General features: G+C 38.1%; 1 protein-coding gene across 1 annotated transcript; it reads right to left on the bottom strand.

Moving 5' to 3' along the window:
* LOC5570148 (ATP-binding cassette sub-family B member 6, mitochondrial) lies at positions 1-27,185 on the bottom strand. Its single transcript, XM_001658900.2, has 5 exons — positions 26,852-27,185; positions 13,702-14,939; positions 1,586-1,761; positions 1,317-1,522; positions 1-1,258 (listed from the first exon to the last, which is right to left on the bottom strand). The coding sequence occupies exons 2-5, from the start codon at positions 14,918-14,920 to the stop codon at positions 313-315; spliced, it is 2,547 nt and encodes an 848-aa protein (XP_001658950.2). The 5' UTR covers positions 14,921-14,939; positions 26,852-27,185; the 3' UTR covers positions 1-312.

Below are 27,185 nucleotides of genomic sequence, written 5' to 3'. Positions count from 1 at the left end.
TGTAGATTCACTTCGTCCATTTGCAAATCACATTCAAAGTGTAATGAAGGAAAATCAGTGCACAATAAGTTAACTAACGGTTATAAAGTATCTTTCTCTCGTATGAAGACGTTTTGATCCTCGTCCTTAAATCTTTGTACATCACATCTCTGAGGCTAGGCACTGCTGTTACTTCTTCTGTAAGAACATTAGGCAATTGAGCAACCAGCAACCCTAATCTACCCCAAGCTCTTAAATCACGTCTTTGGAAAATGGGATTCCAACTCGCTTCTTGGTTTCTAACAATTCTACGCATAATGCCTACAGTCTTTACTAATGGTGATGGTGGTGATGTGCAACCACACTATTTGATACCGCTTTACCATTGCTCAACCCCTGCTGCTGCGGCTGCGAAGTTTGTTCATCGCTCGACGATCCGGCTTCCAAATTTTTCAACTGTTGGTTCCACATGTCAGCATAGACACCTTGTTTCTCCAACAGGGCCTCATGGCGACCACGTTCAACAATTACTCCATCCTTCAGGACTATGATATCATCGGAATGGATGATTGTCGACAGTCGATGGGCTATAATAAGAGTGGTTCGATTGGCACAAACTTTCGATAGTGCTGACTGGATGTTTCTTTCCGTCTGGGTATCCAACGCACTGGTGGCCTCATCCAGCAGAACAATGAACGGAGATTTGAGAATGGTACGAGCAATGGCCACTCGTTGTTTCTCGCCTCCGCTTAATCTCAAACCTCGCTCACCAACCGCGGTTTCGTACTGATCGGGGAAGGTGAGAATTTTTTCGTGAATATCCGCACTCTTGGCGGCCATGATCACGTCCACCTCCGGAGCATCAACCCGACCGTACTGAATGTTGTACTTGATCGTGTTGTTGAACAGTACCGTGTCCTGAGGAACCACACCGATCGCCTTCCGCAACGAAGCCTGCTTAACTGTTTTGATGTTCTGACCGTCGATCGAAATGCTTCCGCTTTCGACGTCGTAGAATCGGAACAACAGACGCATAATCGTACTCTTACCTGCACCCGATGGGCCTACGATGGCGACGGTTTTACCCGCCGGTACGGTAAAACTCACGTTCCGCAGGACGAAACGTTCTGGAGTGTAGCCGAAGGTAACGTTGGAGAAGTCGATGCCACCACCGCGGATCACAGCCAGCTCTCCGGCTCCGGGGGCGTCGATCACCTCCTGCTCTTCACGCATCAGGTCGAACATGTTCTCCATGTCGACAAAGTTCTTCTGGATGGCACTGCAGAAGAGACAGAATAAGTATGATTGCAAGTAAAACTTGAACAAGTACAACGTACCGATAGAATGTTCCGAACCAGTTCAGCGGAACGTAAAGTTGGATTATGTAACTGGCAAACAGCACGTAGTCGCCCACGGTTAGCCCTTCCTCGTACACAACCAGATACGCACAGAGTAGCGATCCGGCCAGTAGACCTCCACAGACAATAACGTTCTGCATGGTGTTCAAAATGTTCAACGTAATCGAAGATTTCCATTCTTCGTCCTGTAAGATACAAAAAGTATGGATTAAGATTGATGAACTGTATCAACTGATATTGGTACGCACCTGATACTTGAGGATGGCCTCCCGATAGCTATCCACCTCGTACTGTTCGGCACCGTAGTATTTGACGGTTTCAAAGTTTAGTAACGAATCGACGCTGCGAGCCTTCTGCTGGTTGTCGGCCAGGTTCATGCGACGTTGGAACTTGGTACGCCACTCGGTTACCATGATGGTGGCCACTGGAATAGGATATGAACGAAGAGGATTTGGATTTTAGACGAATTAATAGATAACTTTGTCAGTAGGTATTTTGAATGAACATTTGATAAATGTATTCAAAAACAATTAGGGTGCCAGTACCGATGGTTGTATTGCACCAGTAGATTGAACTATGTAATAAAACGTAAATTTTTCGATAAAAACGACGTGTGCTATTTTTGGTGGATAGATCGCCTCTAGTTTAGTCGATTTGCCAAATTTCAGCATTTAATTTTATCAAAAAGTCAATAATTAAGTTTGCGCAAAAAAATTGCTCCCTTGCACCAGTAGTTGTCGTCGTGTTCCAGTAGTGGATCAACGGATGGAAGCAGTTTTTAAAATGGATGTATAAAAATGAAGAAAATGTCCCAGAAATGATCTTTATGATTTATACGAAAGATGTTCGTTGCTGTTCCGAGGGAAAAATGTTAAACCTATGTAAAAATTTACCATTTACTAGCGCAATTACTGGAACACGTGTACCTATAGTGGCTCAAGCGATTTTAGGTTTTTTTAGGTAGTCCACCAATGGCACCGGCACCCTATTGTAGCGAATATGAGTTTTTATTTACTCAGCAAAATAGCCGGCACGTACTTTTGAAAAGCAACCTTTTTCGTAACAATCTCGATTTCGAAATATTTTCATCTATCAATCGATTAACTCAAAAGCGGTTTGCATAAACCATTGACAGAACTATTTAGATCTTGCTGTGTATAACAAGGGAGCTTAACCATGGAATACCTATAAGTAGATGAAAACCCGAATTTAGTACTACACCATTTGATTCCACTGGAGTTTGTATACGCGTATCTGTCACGCATTGTTCGACCTCAACTGTAAGGCCGTATTCAGTGTCGTGTACTAGACTCGACTTGGCCTTGCAGTTGAGGTCAAAATACGTGTATGTGTCAATGGATCAAAGTATACAAACCAGTGGCGATTCCCTAACCTCAAATCTACCTGTTCCACGAATAGAAATTTTTGATTTTATGCAACCAATTTGCATCTATCAAGTGAAGATTTGCTAGAAAGGAAGATTCCAATCATTTACTATTTGGTTTAATTTTTTTTTGTCGGTAGCGATAGGGATAGTACTGGCACTCTTAATCTGCCCTAAGCTCCTTCCCAGCATTTGCTTTTATAAGCCTCTATTGCGTTCATCACACAGACGTTCCTAAACAATGTTGCTCAAATGGTCACTGTGTACGCTAGCAGCAATCAGCCCTTGCCGTAGTTTTGCAGTCTAGTAGTTCAGACTACTATCAAACTATGATAAGGCCTGAAATGCTACTAGAGTGGTTAAAGTGAAGAACGAAATAGTTTTATTAAAAGGTCCTCATTCCCCATTTCATTTCATCACTCACTATCGTCACGTTTATTTTCGACACTATCACGTATATCGCCGATTATCACTCATCAACTTTCGTAATACACTTCAGATATACTTTCCATTATATCGCTTTTCACATCACACCATTTTCATATAAATTCATTACCATTTACCATCTGTTATCATTACTAAGTAATTAAAAGATAATCAATTGAAATTGTTCATTATTTTTGTTATTATTCTAACTACGATTTAGCACTACGATCAAGAAAGTTACAGTAAAAAAATCACTTTGATCCATTCTTCTGCACTCGCTGTCATTATTAACATGTTTATCATGCACGTTCGAAGAACTAGGCAATGAAGTTTACATTCAGAGAAATTCTTGCACAATGTATTATGGCCATTACTAAACTAGTAGAGTTCACATCATTATTATTATATGTTTAACAAAACTATCAGAATCACTTCCACTTTCATTTCCAAATTTTCATCACCATAGATTTTATTATAAAATCACTATTAGCACCTTCACAATCACTAAATTTAATAACGACGAGTGTAACGCACTGTTCCACCAAACACCCATTCTTATGTTGCATTATAAAACGATTGAACACACGTTGGCTTCGAAACTTAACCACCATTGCTGATTAGTACAAAGGATGCTACAGCTCGTGTAAACGAACTGAAACATCAACAACCAGCACTGGTTTATAAGTAACTAATGAGCCCTGGCGGTCCCTCCGTTCGAAGAGGACCTGATAATATGACGAAACATTAACAGATCCTCCGCCTGAATGCAGCCGTTTCATGATAAATCATGAACCGTTGGAGGTGTGCCAAAGTATTGGGAAGGTGATATGTTTCACAGACGGGTTTTATTATGGTGCACCTTCTACTTTGGCACCGTCAAACTCTGTGATCGTGGCCATTGAGGAAAATCGCGACATGAATTATTCTAATGATTTCTCCAGATAATGCTCCAGGAATTTCTCCAGGAACTCGTTAAGGGCCTCCAAAAACTCCTTCGGGGGTTCTATTGAAATTCCTTCAGAGATTCTCCTATATATTCCTGCAGGCATATCATCAGAAATTATTCTAAGAATTACTTCAGGGGTTTTTTTTAGGAAAATATCTACGAAAAATCCTCCAGTAAATGCTCTACATCAATTTCTCTTTATGGATTTCTCCAGAGATTTCTCCTGGGATTTATCCAAGCATAATTCCTCCAATGATTCTCCAAGAATTCTTCCAGAAGCCCTTTAGAGATTCCTACAGGAGTTTCTCCACAGACTAATCCAAGGATTTCTCTAGTAAAATATCTAAAGCGATTCCTGCGGAGATTTCTTCAGCTTTCTCTTCTGGAATATTTCAAAGTTTTGCTTCAGAAAAATCTCTAAATGATTTCCTCTAGAAATTGTTCCAGAGGTGAGCTGGTAGACAATCAACTGCATATTTGAATAAAATATGCTTCTCGCCTACGTAGTCTTTATTATAAAAAAAATCGTTGAAAAAATAAAGACTGCATTCAGCCGCATCGAGCAAGGGATGCGATTTCGATTCCCGCTTCAGTCCGGAAAACCTTTCATCAGGAATGTGTTCCGACAATGGAATTGGGCGTTGCATGCTATTCCGTTGTCTGGGGTGGTGCTTACTTCATAGGGCATAGCATTTACGTGTAGATGTCTTTAAAAACAGAAAAAGATTTCTCCAGAAATCTCTTCAGGAACTTATCTAGGGGAACGGGCCTGGTGTAGTGGTTAGAACACATGCCTCTCACGCCGAGGACCTCGAACCGAATCCCATCCCCAAAATAATCACTTATGACATAAAAGTTATAGTGACAACTTCTTTCGGAAGGGAAGTATAGTCGTTGGTCCCAAGATGAACTAGCCCAGGACTAAATATCTCGTTAATAAAGACAGAAAAAAAACTTATCTAGTGTTAAAAAAGTTCTTAGAGGAGGTCCCTGGAGGAATTCCCTATGGGAATTCATGAAGTTATGTCTAGTAGAATCCCTAGATGAATTTTTCCAGGAGAATTTCTGGAGCAATCCCGGAGGAAATCGCAGGAACAATTCATAGAATAATCTAGAGAACACTATCAGAGGAAATTCTGGAGACATGACTGGAGAAATATCTAGAGTAATCCTTGGAGAAATTTTCGTACTGTAACTTGGAAAAAGCCTTGAAGACATCTCTGATGCATAATTCCATGTAGAATCCTTCGAGGAGTCTCTGACCAGATAGAAGAAACAAGATTATAACAAAATGTGTTTCTCTGATATGATTTCATGAAATCACCAGTTGTTTTGGAACATACACAGTTAGTAGTTAAAATAACAAAAACTCTAACTGGAATTGGTCAGATGAAGTTAAGTATCTAGGGCTCATGCTAGATAAGAATTTAACTTTCAAAAATCACATTGAGGGCATTCAAGCCAAATGTAACAAATATGTAAAATGTCTCTATCCCCTTATTAATAGAAAATCAAAACTTTGTCTTAAGAACAAGCTTTTGATATTCAAACAAATTTTCAGGCCACCCATGTTGTATGCTGTACCAATATGGACTAGCTGTTGTAATACCAGGAAGAAAGCTCTGCAGAGAATTCAAAATAAAATTTTGAAAATGATTCTGAGGCTTCCCCCCTGGTATAGTACCAATGAGTTACAAAGAATATCCAATGTTGAAACATTGGAACAAGTGTCAAATAAAATAATCAATAATTTCAGGCAAAAATCGTTACAATCTTCTATTGCCACGATTAATGCGTTATATGTTTAGGTTAAGTTAGGTTAAGTATATTCAAAGCGTTTTTTTTCTCTTATAAGCAGGTGAAATCAACTCACCTGTAAAAATCTGAACTGCTACGGCAAATGAAATGTAATATGTTGTTAACAAAATGTTAATAAAATCTTAGATTTGTTTTACCAAATTAGGATGATAGTGTTGTCTAATAACACGAAACACCTAGATATAAGAAATAATGAATGTAATGTTTGGAAAAAAAACAAAAAATCTAACAAAATTTATACCAAACAAAAACAGAATATAACAAATTGTATTAAAATTATAGCCAAATTATTACAAAACGTGTTTCAGACATGACACAACATAACAAAATTATTGCAAATTTAGTTACTGTTCATAAAACATCTAAAGTTATTTATATTCAACTCACATGCAATGTCAAAAATATAACAAATGTTGCAATAAATCTGTTACGAAAAAAAACAAAGCTCTTTTAATAACAAAAATAAACCAATTTCTGTTATTTTTAACAACTTTTGTTACAATATGTAATAATCTTGTCATGTGATTCTGGTCTCTGAAAGAAGTTTTGGAGGAATATCAGGAGGATTCCTAGAAGTAATCTCTGAAAAAGTTCCCTGAAAAATCCTTGGAGAAATTCCTGGAGAAATCCTAGTAAAGATTTTACTGGAGGAATCACAGGAGAAATTCCGGCAGAAACTCCTTCAGAAACTCTTGACAAAATCCCTGTAAAAATATTCCTGCAAAAAATCCTGGAATAATCCTTGAAGAAATACCTGGAGGAATTCCTAGCAAAATTCCTGAACGAATTGCTGAAGCTGTTTCTGTCGTACTATCGGAACCGGTCTGGTAGTGAACAAAATTTCTTCCTGGAGTGATCTCAGGCAAACCGCTTGTGGTATCCCTAGAGAAATTTCTGTAAGGATTACAGTAGAAATTATCTTGGAACTTGTGGCTTCTGCACATGAGGCAACGGCACGTGCACAGTAACTGTATCTTTAACGGTATACCTCCCTTACTCTATGGTCCCTTCGGACCAGGCATTGAAAATACTCAGCTCATGAACAAAAATCAGCCCATTTTAGGGTAACTTGATGCTCATCGAAGGGGTAGGCCGTGATTTGCCAAGCTCGTTGAGCGTTGACGATCTTGAGTAAACCCTCTGCCAGTGGTGGAAAGCATCATGCCGTTTACGCAAAATGATCCAATATTAAGCAGGATCCAAGCTCACACGCTCACGAACTAACAGCCACTGATTTGCTCACAGATTCTTGCATTGGAGAACCAGAACAAAACAAATGTAAAAAGAGCGTGATTGCTGGATGAACAGAGTCTGCTCACAGCCGTTCTTTTTTCCGTTCATAGCTATTTTTGTAAATAATTTGGTGGATTATGATTATAATAGATAGATTACAAACAAATGTACGACAGTATTGAGAAAATCGCACGATATATGGTGTTGTTGTAAAAATATCACAGGGAATCGGATGCGTGAGTGCATGTCAAAATAAAATGATGCGATGCCCTCTACAGTATATGTGTTCGGGCGATCGTGAGCAAAGAAAGCAAGAACGCAATCGCACAAAAGGAACCACCGATGCGGTAGCTTTTTTCTGTTGTGCATGAACAGATTCTGTTCACCGTTTTACAGCATTGCCCTCTGCTTGATCAGTGCTGATCATCAATTAAAAAAAAACTGAGCATGGAATCCCATTGGTCAAATTGAAGTTTTTCATAAAGGAATTTATAGTGCTAGACAGGAATAAGGTGACAAGTTGAGAAGTCTGTTTTTTTTTGCAAATAAGAGAAAACAAGTCTTTGCGATTTAGATTATAGTTACTCGCACGAATTTCGATTCCAGATTAACCTAATTTTAATGCATTGAAATTACAACCCAGGCGCCGCTGCCGAACTGTTTTAGGCTAAAGGATTATACAGGCTTCAGCGTTACTGCTCATATACAAATTTAAAGATTTCCATACAAAACGCGTTACGGAGGACGGGGAGGGGCCGTAATTAAAAAATGGACGCTGCCTTATGAACATGTGTTTAATTATCAAACATTGCAGTTCATTATGTTTTACACACGAGCGTTCAATACGTATTGGGTTCAATTGGATTGTTTGTTTTAAAGTTTGGCATAGGCTTGTAGCCCGCAAAATAACAAATTAAAATCATCGCAGATTTTTTTAAATTGAACTCTTTTGAAACTAATCTTTTCAAAACCACTGACGTTTAGAAATCATTATTTTAACACATAGTTTGCTCCGATTTCAACCTCCTAGACAGTGGTTGTGATAGTCATACACATTGGGGTTGCCAAGTGATATTCCATGCTCATTGTTCATCCCCACAGTGAGCTTTCATGATCGCTAACTACAACCTAACTGAGTAGCGCAGTTCGCTCACAGCATAAGGTCGCTTTGATCGTTCGATGATCATGCTCATCAAGTTCGCTCACGTCTTCAATTCCCTTCAATATCGAGTTATAAAAAGTTGACTGTATATTTTTTTTTCTAATTTATTCGTAAAGGCCGCAGCTTTTCAGCTAGCCCAAACTGAGGGACATCGGTTTGAATCCCACCGGTCTAAGTATCTTCGTGCTTGCCAAACGATATACATAAACAAAAATGGTCAAATGGCAAAGCTCTCCGTTAATAACTGTGGAAGTGCTCATTGAACAACTGAGAAGCAGGTTCTGTCCACAGTAGTATGCGACGAACCAAACACTACTGACGCGCTTCGTTTTTTTTTTTCACTCGCACATATTTTTTTTTTTTTCGCTATTCGAACCGGACAGAATTGAACCGGATTCCGTCGCTCGCCCATAAAGGAGCATGCAACAGATTCAACGGGCCAAACACTATTCTCTTCGCCGGAACCCGCTCAGGATTCTCAGCAAAATCCTGCCGAAATGCTCATCAAACTTCTTACAGGATTTGCATTAGAATATTTTGGAGTCATTCATCAGAAATCTTTCAAGATTCTCACCGGGATACTCAGAACCCTCGAAGGATACTCATAAAATTACGGATAGGATTTTCATCAGTATCTACACAGGAATCTCATCAGAGTTCTCACACGAATCTTGTCTGAGTCTCCTCAAGATTTTCATTAGTGTATTCCTAGGATTTTCATCAGTCTTCGAAATCCTGCCTGTTTTCTAATCGGAACCATGTCAGATTTCTAATAATTGACGCACGGTGTACGCACGGGCTTATCGATCGCAAGATTCTTGGTTCGTTTTCAAATGTTGGCTTATGGAAGCCAATTCAATTCCTTGTGACGAATTTCCATGTAGCATTCCAATCAATTTTGATAGTCGATTTGTCTGGGTGTACGCATAGCACGAAATTACGATGCGTACTAACACCTCCAACAAATGTTAATCTGACATAATTTTTCATCGTGCCTGCCACACGATAGCACAAAAGTTTTAGATGATAACGCTTTGAGTTCAAGCCAAGATTTGTTTTGAACTTGATTGACCTTGCATCGTAACGGGAATTGAACCGCCCACACACTTTTTTCATGTCTATTTATCAGACTATAAAGGATAACTCTCATACCGACTACAATCCTGGCGTGTATCGAAGTTATTAAATATGTATCTGATTACATGTTAATATTTCAAGAAATAAGTGATTCGGTGTCAATCGTGTCAATCCAAAGTATTTCGAGCATTCAAGTGTAAGTCATTTCACCCAGTGCTGGGAATGGCAATAGTAGTAGGCTTGAATTTCGCGAAAATCACGTGGCTTTCCCAGTACAGTAGTTCAAAAACGTGAATCTCATCAAGTAGCCTTTGATGGGTGCATGAGTTTTCTTAATTGTTAGTGTCATTGAAGGCTCTAAATGCGGGAAATGCAGCGGGAAATAGAACATTTTTCTACAGAAATTTTGAATTGCCCTTAGCAACGAGTGTTTTGCAATTTTCAAGGCTCTTTGCCTACAGACGAATTCCATGCAGAATGAGTCGAAAAAAATAAAAATCGTGCTCGATAGTCTTCGATTTGGATTAAATTTTGCACATGTTTTTGGTATGGTAGAATAAGTGTTTTCCATAGAAAAATTGATCATTTTGACTCAAGTGTAACTTTGGAAAATGGCCTATGAATTTTTGCATGCAACTTATTTAAAAAAATCTAACTCCGAAACTGTTGATTTTAGAGAAAAATGTTCTATGAAGAAGTTGTAGTGAACCGTTTGGACTATAAGAAAAAAATATACACTGTAAAAATATTTTATTTATTTTCATAAAAAAAAACAAAAATAAAACTTAAATTTAAAGTTACACAAAAACCCCATTTTTAATATTTTTTTTAATTTTTACCATATAATCTTGATAGTAAAAAGAGGTTTGGGACAAAGTTTCATGATGGAGAAATTTTTAATAAAAAAGTTTTTCTAAGAACAACTTTTGGTCGATTTTCAAAATTTTGATTTTTTGTCAAAATAAATAGGTTTAGATGATACAGTAAGCAACTTGAAATGATTCTAAGCCATAATGATTGTATGAATAATTTCTGTAGAAGTAGCCATTTTCGAATTATATCGAGTTTAATGCAAACTATATTATTTAAATATTTAAATAGGCCATTTTCATTAGTTATTCGTGATTCTCCATCAAGGAAAATAAGTAAATGGAAAGAAATATGGTCTTTACCTCGAAAACGCATTACAGTAGGATTCCGTTTTTGGCAACAAAGTTGAAATTTTCAGTTGCCAAAAACGGAACCGTGCCAAAATCGGAACCCATATTTCAAATTTTATTTTTCAACTATTGGTTTTGAAAGCATCATTACAATGTTTATACATCATTTTTATGAAATCATAAGGCGTTGAGACTTCGAAAAGGTTCACTTCGAAGCATTTTTCCGAAGGGTTATACTATGATATGAATCTATAGCTCTGTAATATTAAATCTGGCAAACGATTTTCTGGTCGCGTTTTTACGCCTCAACGTCTTCAATTATTTTTTAGAAGCTTTATGTATAATTTTTGTATAAGAGGGCCTTGTAAAACCAATAATCGCATAAATGACTTTTATTGAAGAACTGGACATTTTCTTAAAACTATGAGAGAAAACGAAAGCAAAAATGTTTTCTTTTAAAGACGTATTTGCGAATCAAAAGCGCTGGGTATTGCAAAACGGCATGACCTTTTTTTCTTACTAAATGAACATTTAAAATCAGTTTAACTTTTGGACTTTAGCATAAAATCTGAAAAATTCGGTAAGTTTAGAATTGCTCCTTCAATTTATGTTTCTGATAAAGTAAAGCATTTTATAATGAATGGTTGACTGTATCAAAAGGGCAAACATAAACATGGGAAGCATAAATGGCATGTAATTGTGTAGAATTTAATTTTTAATTGAAACATTTTTTAATTCAGCTCTATATATGTTTTACCTTTGCCTTATGAAATCAACTGAAATTTACAGGATCCTGTTATGAAACCTCAAGAACCTTATAGGAATCTTCAGGTTCTCATAAGAAATCTACAGAAAAAAACGCTTGAGCTTTGAAGCATCTTGCCAAGCATCCGTAGGATCTCGCATAGAGTTCTCAGGATCTTGCTAAGGATTTTGCTATGAGTTAACATCTTGGAATTCCGCTGCGATGTTACCGTAAATTGTCAAGTCTCCGATGAAAGTTTATTATTATTAGGCTACCACTAGCACACCTCAAATTCCTCTGAAAACCTTTTCAAAATCCTCAAGCTTTCGCCGAAAATATTGAAAATGCTACTAGAAATTCACAATATCCCGCTTAAAATTTACAAGACGCCCTAGAGTTTATTAGGAATCACCAGATTTTGGACATAATCCTCCATAACCAGTTATACACTCTAACGATCCCTCAAGAAGCTCTCAGTGTCCACTTGGAATCTGCAAATATCCTCATGAATTCGTTAAAATTTCTGAAAAGTCCCACAAGAACGAAGAATCCCCTAAGGATTCTCCAGGGTACAGTTAGGAAACTCATAGACTCAGCTTGTAAGGAACATTTTGATGATGTTGAGACCCGTATACTTGATTAACAATCTTGTACAGAATTCTGGATCGTCTCTTAACAAATCTAACGCCTCATAGAGTCTATAGAAAAGAGAGAACGTAGCTTTAAATAGTTGACGCAGAATGCTCAATATACACACCAATACCACAGACAAAAAGTAAAAACACTGTCAGTCGTATTTATCGCACGCTTCAATGGTATTATTGAAAATAAATTGTAGTTTGGACTGTATTCGCATTTGTCATGTTATTTAATGAAATTAAAAAAAAAGGTTATGATACACGACATTTTGCTGTACATATGTGTGTATAAATCCATAATAATGAATACAGCGAGACAAAATTTATGATTGTAACTCTGTGTGAGTCATAGATTTTTCGTTGCTCTTATGTCGATGCTGGTGCATTGTTCGAACAAGCTGTTCCAAATCTAAAGAACAGTGTTTTTTTTTTATTGTATCACCTACTGGCAGACTCAAGTGGGCTGGTCACTCAATATGAATGCCTATGAAAAAAGAATAATCTTAAGTTGAGATACTGGTGGAGATTATTGGTCTCATGAAACGTTGCCTATGTATGACCGATGACCATTCTGAAGTAAATAAGCGCGTACGCGAGTCCTTAGTAGTTGGTGAGATTTGGGGAAACATCGACGAAAATGGAGATCTGGAATGTAATCGGTGTGAAGTTGACATGCTATTCAAGTGACTAAAGCAACAGGCACGATAATATTTACAAAAATTTACAAATTTTAATGGTATTGAAAAATGTTGCCAAAAACGGATCCATTTTGTTGCCAAAATCGGGGGGTGCCAAAATCGGAGCATGCCAAAAACGGAGCATGCCAAAAACGGAATCCCACTGTATTATAAATGGAGAAACGCGAATAACTTATGAAAATGGCCTATTCTAATATTTTTTGCATTAAACTCGATATAATTCGAAAATGGCTACTTCTAGTGAATCTCGTTAATAAAGATAGATAGATAGATACTTCTAGTGAAATTATTCATGTAACCATTACGGCTTTCAAGATGCTTACTGTATCATCAAAACGTATTTAATTTGACAAAAAATCAAAATTTCGAAAATCGGAAAAAAGTTGTTCTTAGAAAAACTTTTTTATTAAAAATTTCTCCATCATGAAACTTTGACATAATCCTCTTCTTACTATCAAGATTATATGGTGAAAATTTGAAAAATATTAAAAATGGGGTTTTTGTGTGTAATTTCAAATTCAAGTTTTATGTTTGAGTTTTTTATGAAAATAAATAAAATATTTTTTCAGTGTATATTTTTTTCTTATAGTCCAAATGGTTCACTACATTTTTCTCTAAAATCAACAGTTTTGGAGTTAGAATTTTTCAAATAAGTTGCATGCAAACATTCATAGGCCATTTTCAAAAGTTACGCTTGAGTCAAAATGATCAATTTTTCTATGGAAAACACTTATTCTACCATACCAAAAACATGTGCAAAATTTAATCCGAATCGAAGATGGTCGAGTTCTGTGACTGACCGATTTGACATGGAATCCGTCTACAGCAGCGATAGGCGTGAGTTACACTGGCTTCGCTGACTGCGATTGGCTTTATGTGGCTACTGTAGAATGAATTTCAGATTTCTTCCCAACCCTGATTTCACCTAATCAATGTTTGAATGTCCAACAAAAACCATACGTATGAAAGAATCACTATCAAGTCAGAAATATTACTAGCTACAGAAGGCTATCCGTTCACCTAAGTCGTCAATTTGATAACCCGATACTTGCATTAGTTCCGCTCCATTTTACTCACCAATATACAGCGCCATCGTCAGGAACACAATGAACCCGAACCACCAGTTGAACGCCATCACGAAGAACACAACCGCCACCAAAATGTCCACAATGGTGGGCGTAATCGAGAACAGAATGTAGTTCAGCAGGTTGTTGATACTGTCCGTTCCGCGATCCATCACCCGCAGCACTTCGCCCGTTTTCCTGTTCAGATGCCATCGCAGCGACAAGCTGTGCAGATGACGGAACAGTTCCACTTCGATCTCGCGGGTCGTGTACTGCTGGATGCGGATCCAGAGGAAGCTCCTCAGATTGTTAAGCACACCCATGGATCCGGTTCCGCCGCCCTGGAGGAACTTGAAGGCCACGTAAATCAGCACCCAGTCCCAGCGGAACACCAAAGGCCGCTCCGAAAGGCTGTCCACGATTTTCTTGTTGTAGATCGGAACGTACAGATTGATAACGCGTCCGGATAGGAGAAGCGCAAAGCACATGATCACACGGAACTGCAGCAGGAAATCCTTCTTGGGCCACAGGTATGGCATAAGGGTGCGCATTTTTTGCCATGCATTGCGGAAGGTGGATTGGTTGTCCTGATCCTGCGTGAGATTCTGGTACAATTCGCCTAGCTGGGTCGAAGTGATGGCCGGTGCCTTAAGGCCAATGACGAACACGAAAAGAGTGGCCGTGTAGCGTAGTACGAATAGCGCGAATTCGACCTTGTCCTGGACGGTGACCAGGTGGAACCAGGCTTTGTCGTAGTTCAAATTGACGAATGCTATGTTCTGGGCGATGAACAGCAGAGTCCAGAAGAGCAGCAGGACTAGACCGTGTCCTCTGGTAGGGACGGATGGCAATATGTAGTGACGTTCCTTCACGAGCAGGATTATCGAATACGGATACATGAAGAGCGTGATGCACAACGCCACAATCATGAAGCCGTACACTCGAGCTCCTTCGAATACGAATCCTTCCAGTATGAATCGCACCACGGTCAGTACCGGAAGCAGCACCAACAGGAACAGCTGAAAGTTGTACATCTTGGATGGATAGATTTGGGTCGGGCTTACTTCCGTCCCATGGCGCCGGTACATGATCAGCTGTATGGTTCCGAAGAGCAGCAGGAAGCCGCCGATGGTGGCCACCGAGACCGTGTCCAGAAAGCACTGCGAGATGCCATGGTTGAACCACACCACCGCCATGGACACATTGCTCGGACAGTACTGCAGGGGCTGCATGGTGCCGCCGAAGGGAGATCTGAAATGGAGAAGGCAGCGATTAGCAACTTGCTAGCTACTAAAACAGGTTTCCGACGAGTGTGGAATGCAATTGGCAGGCCTGAACAGAACAGACCAGAACGAGATTAAACCAAACAAAGAATACAAAAGAAAACATGAGCCAGGATAAGATTTTTATAAGGATTCTTTCGAAAATTGGACCAGATATTTGTCTAAGGATGAATCTGAAAATTATGTTGGAACTTCTCGTGACATTATGCCACGTATTACTGTTTGAATTTTCATCGTGAATTAAAAAAAAAAAGTTCAAATTCTCGGAAGATTTTTCCTGTTTTTTTATTCCTTTACGAGTATCATTTTAAATATTACATTAATTTGTAATATCTAAATGTTCTGTGCTAGACAACACTATCCCTAATTTCGGAAAACTTTTAGTTATTTTTAACATTTTGTTAACAAAATATTAGTTATTATTTTTGTTATTCATGTTCATTCGTTTTTAAATAGCTTTAACCTAACCTAACCTAAGCGTACATTACAAGACACTAATCGAGGCAATAGAAGATTACATCGATTTTTGTTTAAAATTATTGATAATTGTATAAGACATTGGTTAAAAAACTTCAACATTGGATTTTGCACCTAATTCATTAGTATCAGGGAGGAAGCTCCAGAATCATATCCGATTTTTTTGAATCCTCTACAGCGCTTTCTTCCTGGTATTACAACAGCTAGTGAGTGGTACAGCATACAACATGGCTGGTCTGAAAATTTGCTTGAAGATAAATACTTGTTCATAAGATAAAGTTCCGACTTTCTGTTAACACGTCCATTTGAAACTCTCTTTGGTGCATTCGGAAGGCAATGGAGTTATTTTCACTTCGTAGGTATTTTTCCAAAAACATTTTTTGAATTTTATATACTAAAATTATACTTAAAATTGAGACATTCTTCAAAAACACACTGAACAAACATGGCCAATTTCCTCAGCATTGGATCGACCAAAACATAAAATCAATTTGTCATTAGAATCGCAATCTTATATTATTCGGAGAGAGCTCACAAAATTTTGGCGGAAAAATTTGGGTCGTTCGAACACTCCAAGTGCTTGCAGGTCCTCTTCTAGCATGGTCCATGTTTCATGTCCATAGAGGAGCACCGGTATTGTTAGCGTTTTGTACATGGTACATTTGGTGCGGGGGTGAATCTTCCTCAACCGCAGCTTCTTTATTATTATTTATCTTTATTTGAGTGGCTTTTCGCCCTCGGCGAATTCGCCACTTATGCGCAGCTTCTTTTTAGAGCGCATAGTAGTCGCGACTTCCACTGATGATGCGTCTCTGTATTTCACGACTAACGTTGTTATCAGCCGTTAACAAGGATCCGAGGTAGACGAACTCATCAACCACTTCAAAAGTATCCCCGTCTATCGTAACACTGCTTCCTAGGCGGGCTTTGTCGCGCTCGGTTCTGCCTATCAACATTTACTTTGTTTTTGACGCATTCACCACCAGGCCGACTTTTTTCGCTTCACGTTACAGGCGGGTGTACAGATCTGCCACCGCTCCAAATGTTCTGCCGACAATATCCATATCATCCGCGAAGCAAACAAATTGGCTGGGTCTTTCGGTTATTAAACTCGTCTCTCTGCATAACACCTTCTAGCGCGATGTTCAACAGCAAGCACGAAAGTCCATTGGCGAGATTGGAGCGAACTGGAATGTTCGCCCGAAATCTTCACGCTATTCTGCACACCGTCCATAGTTGCTCTTATTAGTCTTATGAGCTTCCCGGGAAAGCTGTACTCGTCTATGATTTTCCATAGGCCATGGCAGATGACACATAGGATTAGTTCATTGACGGAGAGGCCTGTGTCATCCGCATAATATTCTTGCCATCCCTGAGGTAATCCTCAGGTAAATAAGATGTGGAAGTATCAAAGAATATTGGTCCTAGCTCTGACATAAAATCAGATTTGGAGTTCTGATATTGAAGTGTACGATTTGACAGATAAATTTGAATTATTCCAACATTGTTTGTTTCTTCAGGAGTTTATTCAGCGATCGTTTTGCGGACTTCCCAAAAAATCCCATAAGAGTTTTATTCAAGATACCATCATGAATTCATCATAGATCAATCCTAGATTACCGTAAGGACGCAATTCACCACTCATGCTCCATCCACCGCTCATTGAATTATTTTGAAAAATCTGAATAAATTTTCGCAATAAAAGTCATCAGCATGTATAAGTATACCAAAACGGATGCATGTATTAGTATACCAAACACAATGCCAGAATGAAATTCATATGATTTTATATTATAAACTATTTATAAAAAATATGTTTAGGCTGTTTAATGCTGTAAATATGAGTTGACCAATAATTTGATTATGGTGGATCGAAAAATGCTTCTTAGCTCCCACGGTTTGATATGTAGTCGTACTATAGTAAAAAGATAACAACCAGCTAATGAAAGGAAAATATTTCCAATTAGTGGTGTATATAGGGCCTCATACTTAAGCGAAGTATGCACTACAACAGAAAAGTAATCGCCTATCTCGATGCGTGGGAAATTTCTTGCAAGAAATGCAATTTTTCTTTGATCGCAGTACGCAGTTGTCAATTGTCAATTCAAATGGAGCTCACAGTAGGAAATTCCTTGACCATTTCTCGGGCAGACATTTTTACTTTTCTTGAGCGGAACAGCATACTTAGCTTTAGGATGAGCGGTGATTGGCGCCCTACACAAGTATCATTGGCATACATGTTATTCCGTACCGTTGTGCGTTATTCACATTTCAACTTTTTTTCCTACAAAAACAAATGTTTTATCTTGTAGGGGAACTTACGTATTCTCGGCAGCCTAAGCAGTTGAACTTTTAGGAAGGCAATTATACACAACAACAAAGCACAATAATTAACAGGAGACACCTGAACTACACTTGAGCACACTTAATTTATTAATTATTATGCACAAAACACTATTTTGTTCTCTAAATCGTCTATTTTTCCTCACCAAAGTCACGAGGCACTTGTTCTTTTATCGGCAATGCAATTACTATTGTCGGCAACAAAATTGTTCTCTTCGGCAATCCAAAAATGTACAAAAACTAGGTTATGTATTGGTAACTTTTCGTATTTGTTGACAATGCCTGAAATTGACCGTCGTTGAAAGGGCCAATGCAGAAAAATACAGACTACACTGAAAACAGCATTGCAGTTATAAATAAAAAAGCTGAGAGTCATATTGAATACACAACGCCACTAAATTTGTGCAGACGAATCTATGACAAAAGGTCGAAAGACAAAAGGTCGAAAGGACAGAAGGTCAAAATATAAAAGGTTGAAAGGACAAAAGGTCGAAAGGACAAAAAGTCGAAGAACAAAACAGGGGAGACAAAAGCTCGAAAATCTTTTTTCAAAGAAGGAAAAAATTCCCACCAAGCAAATCTTTTTCGACCTTTTGTCCTTTCGAAATTTGGCCTTCGACCTTTTGTCCATAAACCCGATAGACGAGGGGAGTGTGCACGAGCCTATCGATCACAAGGTTCTTGGTTCGATTCCAGGTAACAGGCTTCAAATGTATCCCTCTCATTTACCATTATCACGTCTATCTTTTGATACTATCAAATGATACTATCACTATGGGTGGTGATAGGGATACCATCACTTCTTGAAAAATGATGAATAGAAGATAAACTATATTATCTCCATCAATTGATAGACGGATGGAGATAATATCAGCATTTTTTATCACTGTTGGATCAAGCATATCTTCATCATCTATCATTGGGGGAAAAATATACTATTTGCAAAATTCCATAGCTATCCCTATCTATCCTATCATTGATACAAATACTGAAACCAAAATCTAGCGCAGAATGGGAAAAAGCCAATAAAAATAAATCATGGTATGTTCTCATGGATATTTTCGGGACGGGCACGGCGAGAGAATGACGGCAATCGATGTCCGACGCCATTTTGAAATCCAAGATGGCGGCCTTCGGTTTGGTAAAACCATTGAAAACCATGCAATATGGGTATTTTCGAAACGGGCGCGACGAGGAGATGACGGCAATCGATGTGCGACGCTATTTTGAAATCTATGATGGCGAGCTCCGGTTTGGTAAATTCATTGAAAACCCATGCAATATAGGTATTTTCTGTACGGGCACGATGAGGGGCTGACGACGCCATTTTGAAATCCAAGATGGCATATCGATTTTCATCATCCCCTCGTCGTGCTTGTTCCGAAAATACCCATACGGCATGGGTTTTCAACAATTTTCCTTGACCAGATGCCGCCATCTTGGATTTCAAAATGGCGTCGAGCATCAATTTTCGTCATCCCCTCGTCACGCCCGTTCCGAAAATGCCCATATTGCATGGGTTTTCAATGATTTTACTAATCCGGAGGCCGCCATCTTGGCGTCGGATATCGATTTTAGTCATATCCTCATCGTGCCCGTTCCGAAAATACCCATATTGCATGGGTTTCCAACAATGGATCATTGAATGTAGTTTTTGCAAGTGCTCACCGCATCAAAACAAAGGCGCCACTGTATATGGGATTTAACATTGTGACAGCATTGCTGTTCTGTCAATCACACAAGGCTACGGTGGCGCTATCTATGCTTTACATAGTGGCCGTTTTGGTTATTTTAATGATATATTCTTACACTCCTGAAGCCGCCACATTGGATTGCTAAATATAGAATTTAGTTAATTTTCTATACCCATTGTCCAACAATTTTTATTCTATTTTTATCAATTGATAGAGATAGAACCTCTATCATTGTTATTTGAGAGATGTTGTACTGATAGTATCATCATAAGATTTTTTTGGGATAAGAATACTATCACTCTATCCTCAATCTCTGATAGGAACCATTCTCTCAGTGATACCATCAGGATGGACAAGAAGTGATAGTATCATCTGGCTGAACTGGTAGTATCACTTGTCTATCAGATAGATGATAGTATCATCGTCTATCTGATAATTTTGATGCCTGCTTGAGGCTACCGTTAAATATATTTTTGTAATGAGAATACATATTTTTTTTAGCTGAACACATTAAGTCAAATTGCGAAACTTGTTCAAAAATAAATGAGGACTTACGCATTTTTGGCCAAATCTCACCCCCAACGACGGTACTTGCACATTTGTTTGCAATGTTCCACGATTTTTTTCTGGTTTATGAATATTGTTCGATCCATTCGGATCAAAATCCAAACTTTGCCAGTAAAATTGATTTGCGTTCCTTTTATTCTCAGTGTATGAGAAAATCAGAATAGGCCCTTTGCAAATCAATTCACTTATGACTTGACACAAAAACATCATCCTCTGATTGCCTGTAGAACAACAGGAGTGTTGCCAAAATAGTTTACCTATTGAAAGACTTATGTTTTATATGTTTCTCAGTATATTGAAGTTTATGCGCTACAATCTTCAGATAAGGAAAGTATTGAAAGGCTCAATTATTACAGATGCATGCTTTGTTGCCTAATTCCAATGTATTAATTAGTTGTGTTCGATTTATTCAATGAATTTAAATTGTGAATAAAAAATACACCGCAATTGAATACGGTTTTCTGGCAACCTATTCCCGTAATAAAAAGTGATTGCCGAGGAAAGCAAAGTGCATTAATTTTAATTTGTGATTTAAAGCATGAAAATTTAGTATTTTTGAGTGTTTTATATACAAATCAAAAGTTCAATAGTGCATAAGTGATCGGTGCGTAGCTTGTGTGAAAAAATTGGCATTGGAGCTGAGAACTAGACCTTTCAAAGTGGTGAGTTTTTGTAAGCTGTTCTTGTATTGTTTTATTCGGCAGCTCACGAATGACGATAATTTCGTGAGCATTTATTTGATTTAATGATAAAACCCATGTTATATAATATTTTTGTGAAAGATGTGATTTACATGGAAGGTTATAGTTCAAGGAATATGTTGAGTACATTTAAGGTAACTCTTGTTCCATAGATAAATTTAAACAAGGACGATAAGTTAGTGCTGCCGAAAATACCCTCAGGGTGCCGAAGCCATCATTTACCGCAAAAAGTTGCGAAAAATATCGTAAAACCGATTTTTGACAGAATTTAATGTGTTGAAATGCTGTTAAATGAGCGGTAAATGGCGTCCTTACGGTACTTCAAGGATTTAGTTATATCTCCAGAGATGTTTCTAGACATTTTTTAGAGCTAAAGATTTCATAATTGTCGTTCAGAATTTCTTTAGGATTTCAACCAGAACTCCGAGAAAATACTTTTGAGATAACTTCAGGTCTTCCAAGGAAGACTTCAATGACCCCATGAGTTTTCCAAGGGAGTCGTTGGGAGTTTAAGATTTGGTTCACAAATTATTGGAGAAATTATTGAAAAAATTTAGGAAATATATCCAAAGGAAATCCTACCGTAATATTTGATGCAATATCTGTAGAAATTTAGGATGAACTCTTGCAAGAGATCCAGGACTCTTGACGAGATCTTGGAGGACTTTCTAGATAAACTATATCTCGATGATCTACATCTCGATTATCTACATCTAGATATCTCTCCCTATGTCGATAATTTCTTCGATCACTTCATTCTGCATACAATTGCTCTCTCCATATCGCGATACCCTCCTTATCTCGACATCTCTACATCTCGATGTGTTCCTGTTGATTATTGGTTCCCAATTTTCTCTCCATATGTCGTCCATTATCAAGGGTTACTAGACTGAATTTAAGTGATTCAGAACAATTTCGAAACTCGAAATGACGTTTGTTTGTTCTATATTTTCCTAGTAACGGAGTGGTTTTCAATCTAGTGTTCATTAAAAATATATTCTTTGTCTCATTCTCTCTATGGTCCCTCCGATATCGAGATGTATTGAGAATATTTTTCAAAAATCAAAACCTTATAAGAAATCAAAAGGATCAAAAGAGAAATATTATTAACTCCAGGAGTAATTGTAATTGTAATTGTAATTGCTCAATCCACACCCTGGCAGACAATTATCCGCCCATCTAGACACGGGCTGGGTGAGGACCTACCAAGCCTCCCCCGTTAACATGTCCTATACCGTTTAGCACACCGGGATCTTCCACAAGCAGGCGCCGGAATTAAAGCGGTCCCACAAGCTTCAGATACATTAAATAGATTTAGTCCCTCTGGCACTAAACCGAATGGCGCCCTCCGCTTCACCACTAGTACTGCTTCCCCACACGCCAAGCACAATATCGAAAGTAGTGCGTTGTATAGCAAATACAGTACACCACCTCCGACACTATGCCAAATGTACAGGAAAAACAGCACCAGTAAGAAAGCGGAAGGCGCACCACTCGGTTCAGTGCCAGAAGGACTATAAGTATAACGAAGAAGAAACGAAAAGATAGTAGAGTTGGTTCGGTTATTTGATTGCTGAAACGAAAAAAAACAGAAAAAACAGAAACAAAGTGTTAACATTAAAACGGGGTTATATAATTGATAAATGTATCGATAGTTTCTCATCTGTTACGTTTCCTTATCGTAGCGCTGTCGATTTTTCCATCTCCAGGGTGTTCGTCTCCGCTCGAGCAATGAGGACCATGATGAAATGAGAATATAAAAATGTGAGCATTAGTGTTGATCTAGTAATAGATTAATTTAAACTGCTTTTCATGTGCTAAGTAACTTGTAAACTCCTACTCAATTATGTTTTGTTGGCCTACACGTTTTATTTAGATACAATTTTTATTTAGAAAACTATTTGGATCCGAGATTTTAGGTGCAGATTGAGCATGTTTGATAAAACAAGCATCCTGTTTTCAGTTGAAGAATGTTCAAGAAGTTGATGATTCTGTTATTTATACTGGCTACATACAAGAATTCACTATTGATGTAATATATGGATATTGAAAGTTCCAACGCGCGATTATAATACTTCAGTTTTCGTGCTGTTGTATTGGTGTAAGTAGTGGGAAACCAATCAGTTTGGTGATTCTAACGGTAACAAATAGCAAGACGAAAGGAAAGTTGATAATCTATCATCATTATGATTTCAGTCCTAATTTCATGATCCGTTTAATAAATTCCGCGTATGATTCGGCAATTTTAACAATTTATACATGTGTATTCGAATAAAACAGACTACGGGCATTTATTACCTGTTGCAAGGTTCCTAAGTGATCAGATATTTATCATTTTCTACAGCCTAATTTAATAATACCTACATTGGGTTGTAACAAAAATTTGATCTTGGGATGTTGATTTGCCTCCTAATCATAGTTTCGACAATAGTCACATGCTTACTATCCCTTATGGCAGTGTTGTTGATTCTATTGTCTATCGCTCATCAGTTTCGCGCCACCCGGCAGGGACTTGGTCCTATGTACCCAATACTCTGCTGTGTCTTAACTTCACGCAATACATTCTGTAGATGTGTGATACAGTTTGCGGAATATTATGATTTATCACTTCGTTCAGATGGAAAATTCTGTTATGGTACCATATTCACATATCAGATAACTCCCACCTGGAACGATGTAATACATCGGAGACATGTAGATTCAGATGTATGTAGACGATCTATGCCTAGTTCGGCTCTGATCGACAGGCAATCAGTGTATTCAGTTTTTCAACTAGCTTGAAGCGATGAACGTATCAAGACAAGCTCTCCACTATATCTGCTAGCAATCACCGGTCGTCGATAGACATTTCGGTTCTTTTCTGCTAAAGAAAGACCCGATTGTATGCCAAAGACTATGGCTCATGCTTTTCAATACAGCTGGAAAAACAAGAACTACACCCAGCACCAAATAGTACGTAACTATGAGGCGGACCGGAAGGTTTGATAAGCAATCCCCACCAATATTATTAACTCCAGGAGTAATTGTATAAAAAAAATAATAAACATTCTTTAGCAGATTTGTCTTGGGGAGGACTTTGAAAAAGTCCGCTGCAGTAGGATATCCCAAAAAAAACTTATATTTCATCGAAAAATCTCTGTGAAATGTATTGAATGATTCTTGTTTGGAGGCATTTTCAAAATAAATCATGGTGGAAATTCTGCTGCAATTCCTGGAAGAACCTGTGGCGGCTTTTGTAAGGAATCCTTAAAAATAAAGACTAGAATCAAAATATCGACCAAGCCTCTAAGAAGAAACCTGTTACCAGCCATGCTAATTAATATCCTGCTAGATCTGTTGAAATCCCTGGATAAATTTGTTTAGGAATGATTTGCTATTTATAGAATATTTGCTGGTAATGAACCTTCAACTTTTGAAAATTGTTTGGACATTTTACAGTAGTTTTTCGATGAAAAATCGGAGAAATGTTTGAAGGAACTTCATAAGAAATCTAGGATTAATTTTTCTTTAGGAATTTGATTTTTTTTAGGAATTCCTGGGAAGAGTTCGCGATAGACTTCTTGAAATATTTCCTAGAGGAACTTCTCGCAGCAATTCGTGGGAGAAATTATGGATTAATTGATCATAAATCTTCGAGCTGTTTAGTAGAATACCTATAAGTAGATGAAAAAGCCGAATTTAGTACTATACCATTTAATTCCACTAGATTTTGTATCCTTTGACAGATACGCGTATTTCGTATTAGTAGTATAAAATTAAAAATATGCAAATCAACGACAAAATCAGAGGCGACTCGTAACCTCAGTTTTTACTTGTTCTACAAATTGAGATCATAAAGCAAATAGTTAATGATTGGAATTTTTCTTTCTAGCAAATCTTCACTTGATAGATGCAAATTGGTTGCATAAAATCAAGAATTTCTATTCGTGGAACAGGTAGATTTGAGGTTAGGGAATCGCCACTGGACAAAATAATAATTTTTGACGGCTGCGAAAAATTTTCGCGTCCGACTTTTAGCATGGCACACTTTGATATGCCAAATGACCCAAAGCCATTCTCCAAAAACTCTGAAATAAACCTTTATGGGTTTTCTCGGAAGAAATCCAGTAGGAATCATTGGAAGATCTCCTAAAGTAACAACTGTAGAAATCAATAAAGAGCAAGTTCTGGAGGATTTTTTGATAAAATATTTTTGTAGGAGTCCCAGAAATCATTCCAGAAGAAACATCACGAGAAATTACCAGGGTTCCTGGAGCTTTCCCTCGAGGAATCTAAGAAATAAATTTCTGGCCAATAATCGCGTAAAAGTCTCTGAAAGCGTCTTTAGAGCTCGTAGACGTTTGAACCAGAATTTACTACAAAGAACAAATAAAAATAGTTGTTTTATGGAAGGATTCTCAAAACTATATCAGAAGAAACGTCTAAAGCAATCACTAGAAGGATTCCTGAAGCTTTCACAAGAGGAATCTGAGAATAAATTTCAGAAGAACTACTTGCGAGGCCTTCCTTAGCCGAGTGGTTAGAGTCCGCGGCTACAAAGCAAAGCCATGCTGAAGCTGTCTGGGTTCGATTCCCGGCCGGTCCAGGATCTTTTCGTAATGGAAATTTCCCTGACTTCCCAGGGCATAGAGTATCATTGTACCTGCCAGATGATACATATACGAATGCAAAAATGGCAAATTTGGCAAAGAAAGCTCTCATTTAATATCGTGCTAATGGAACACTAATCTGAGAAGCAGGCTCTGTCCCAGTGAGGACGTAATACCAAGAAGAAGAAGAAGTACTTGCGTAATAGTCAGAAGTTCTTTCTGGTGTCTCAAGAATTTTCATTAGGATTCATTGCAAGCAGAATCGGGAAAAGTGACTGTGGAGACCATTCTGGTTAAAATAGAGACTTTAGAGACCTTTATTTAAAATTAGATACTTTTTGAAGACCTGCTTCGAAATACTGAGTAAGTTTCTTTAAAGGGACCTATGCCAATCCTGAATTTGTTGGAAGTAGTTTGCGGAGCATTTTCTGGGAAAATTCCTGAAAAAATCTCTGCAGCAATTTTTGTACGATTTCCTGACAAAGTTCGTGAAAAACCTCTAGAAGATTTCCTGGAGACGTCCTCGAAAGTATTCCAGAAGAAATCCAATGAGAAATTACTAGAAGTATTCCTGATGCTTTCTTGAGGAATCTATGGGCAGAACTTTTTGGCCAATAATCGCGTAAGAGCTCTCGAAAGCTTCTAGACCTTTGCACCAGGATTCACTACAAAAAAACAAAGCCACTATTTTGAAAAGAGTCCTGAAATAGAATCTTTTTAAATACTTGAATTTGCGCTGTATTAGAGAAGACAGCGATTAGCAACTTGTTAGCGACCAAAAACTGGTTTCCGAATAGTGTGAGGAATGCAATTGAGGATAAGCACGATATTACGAAACGGTACGCGAAGTGCTTGGAGATAGTTGTTGCCTTATCAGTTTCCACGGGGCGAAGAACTTTTGCAGACCTCTCAAGTACCTTTAGCAAAGGGAGGAATTGAAAGTGCAATCGTGGGTTAAATGCTATCGTCTGCGACTGTCATTTCTTGCTGCATGACGGACTTTTTTTTTTGAGTATGTTCCCAGCGTAGAAAGTTTAAGCTCGGTTTCAGCTGATAAGCGAAAAACAGATCAGTTTTTTGAAACGCGCACATCTTTGCTTTATCATTCGGCTATGAATCATCAACAGGAGGGCGCGCATAATACTCCCTAATTCTAACTAATGGTTTTTGAACACGGCCCTTAGCTTTTTGATTCTTCATTCAAAACGAAAAACTGAATGTCATGGTACGTTTATTAGCGATATAATTAGCGGCGTAAAATTGTTCCTGTATGTAGGATACAATACAAATACCAACTAGAACCAATACAAGTCGAGCTCTAGAAGCAAATCGAAGCCCGGTTTTAAATTACGTTTTACACTCACTGCTTTCTAATTACATCACGTACCTGTTCCTATCGGTGTTCGATGGTTTTATCAGATTAACAACCTTTAACTGGTTCTGTAATCCCCCTCCCCAACATTTGAATGATAATATTCCCATATCAGTAGACATCAGAAAAGGACTTACCAAAACTCCCTCTGGATGGAAAGCAGGGAGCCAACAACAGCCGATGGGAAAACAGGTACCAAGTCTTCTTCGGTCCGCTAACCTTTGCTCCGACGAAACCTTTTCGAATTCTCGGCAGCAAATCAAACGCGCAACACTTTGAACAACCCTTTCTCCTAGGACGCAATGAGGTGCACACGTTTGTACTTGAACATGAATAATTTCTTCCTCGCTCGGTTTGGAGGAGGAAAAATTAATTTGACCGATTACGAAAAACAAACGCGAATCAATTAACGGTCCGACTACGAATGCGACTGCGAATGCGACTGCGACTCGTCTGAACGACGGACGAAGA

The sequence above is a fragment of the Aedes aegypti genome, chromosome 3 (assembly GCF_002204515.2).
Source record: "Aedes aegypti strain LVP_AGWG chromosome 3, AaegL5.0 Primary Assembly, whole genome shotgun sequence".
Lineage (NCBI taxonomy): Eukaryota > Metazoa > Arthropoda > Insecta > Diptera > Culicidae > Aedes > Aedes aegypti.
This window is presented reverse-complemented; position numbering and strand designations above follow the sequence as displayed.

Coding starts and splice junctions, on each gene's coding strand:
- LOC5570148 (XM_001658900.2), bottom strand. CDS start 14,920: ATGCAGCCCCTGCAGTACTGTCCGAGCAATGTGTCCATGGCGGTGGTG. Junction 1,523..1,585: donor AGGCCATCCTCAAGTATCAG/GTGCGTACCAAT, acceptor TGTATCTTACAG/GACGAAGAATGGAAATCTTC. Junction 1,259..1,316: donor TGGTTCGGAACATTCTATCG/GTACGTTGTACT, acceptor TCTCTTCTGCAG/TGCCATCCAGAAGAACTTTG.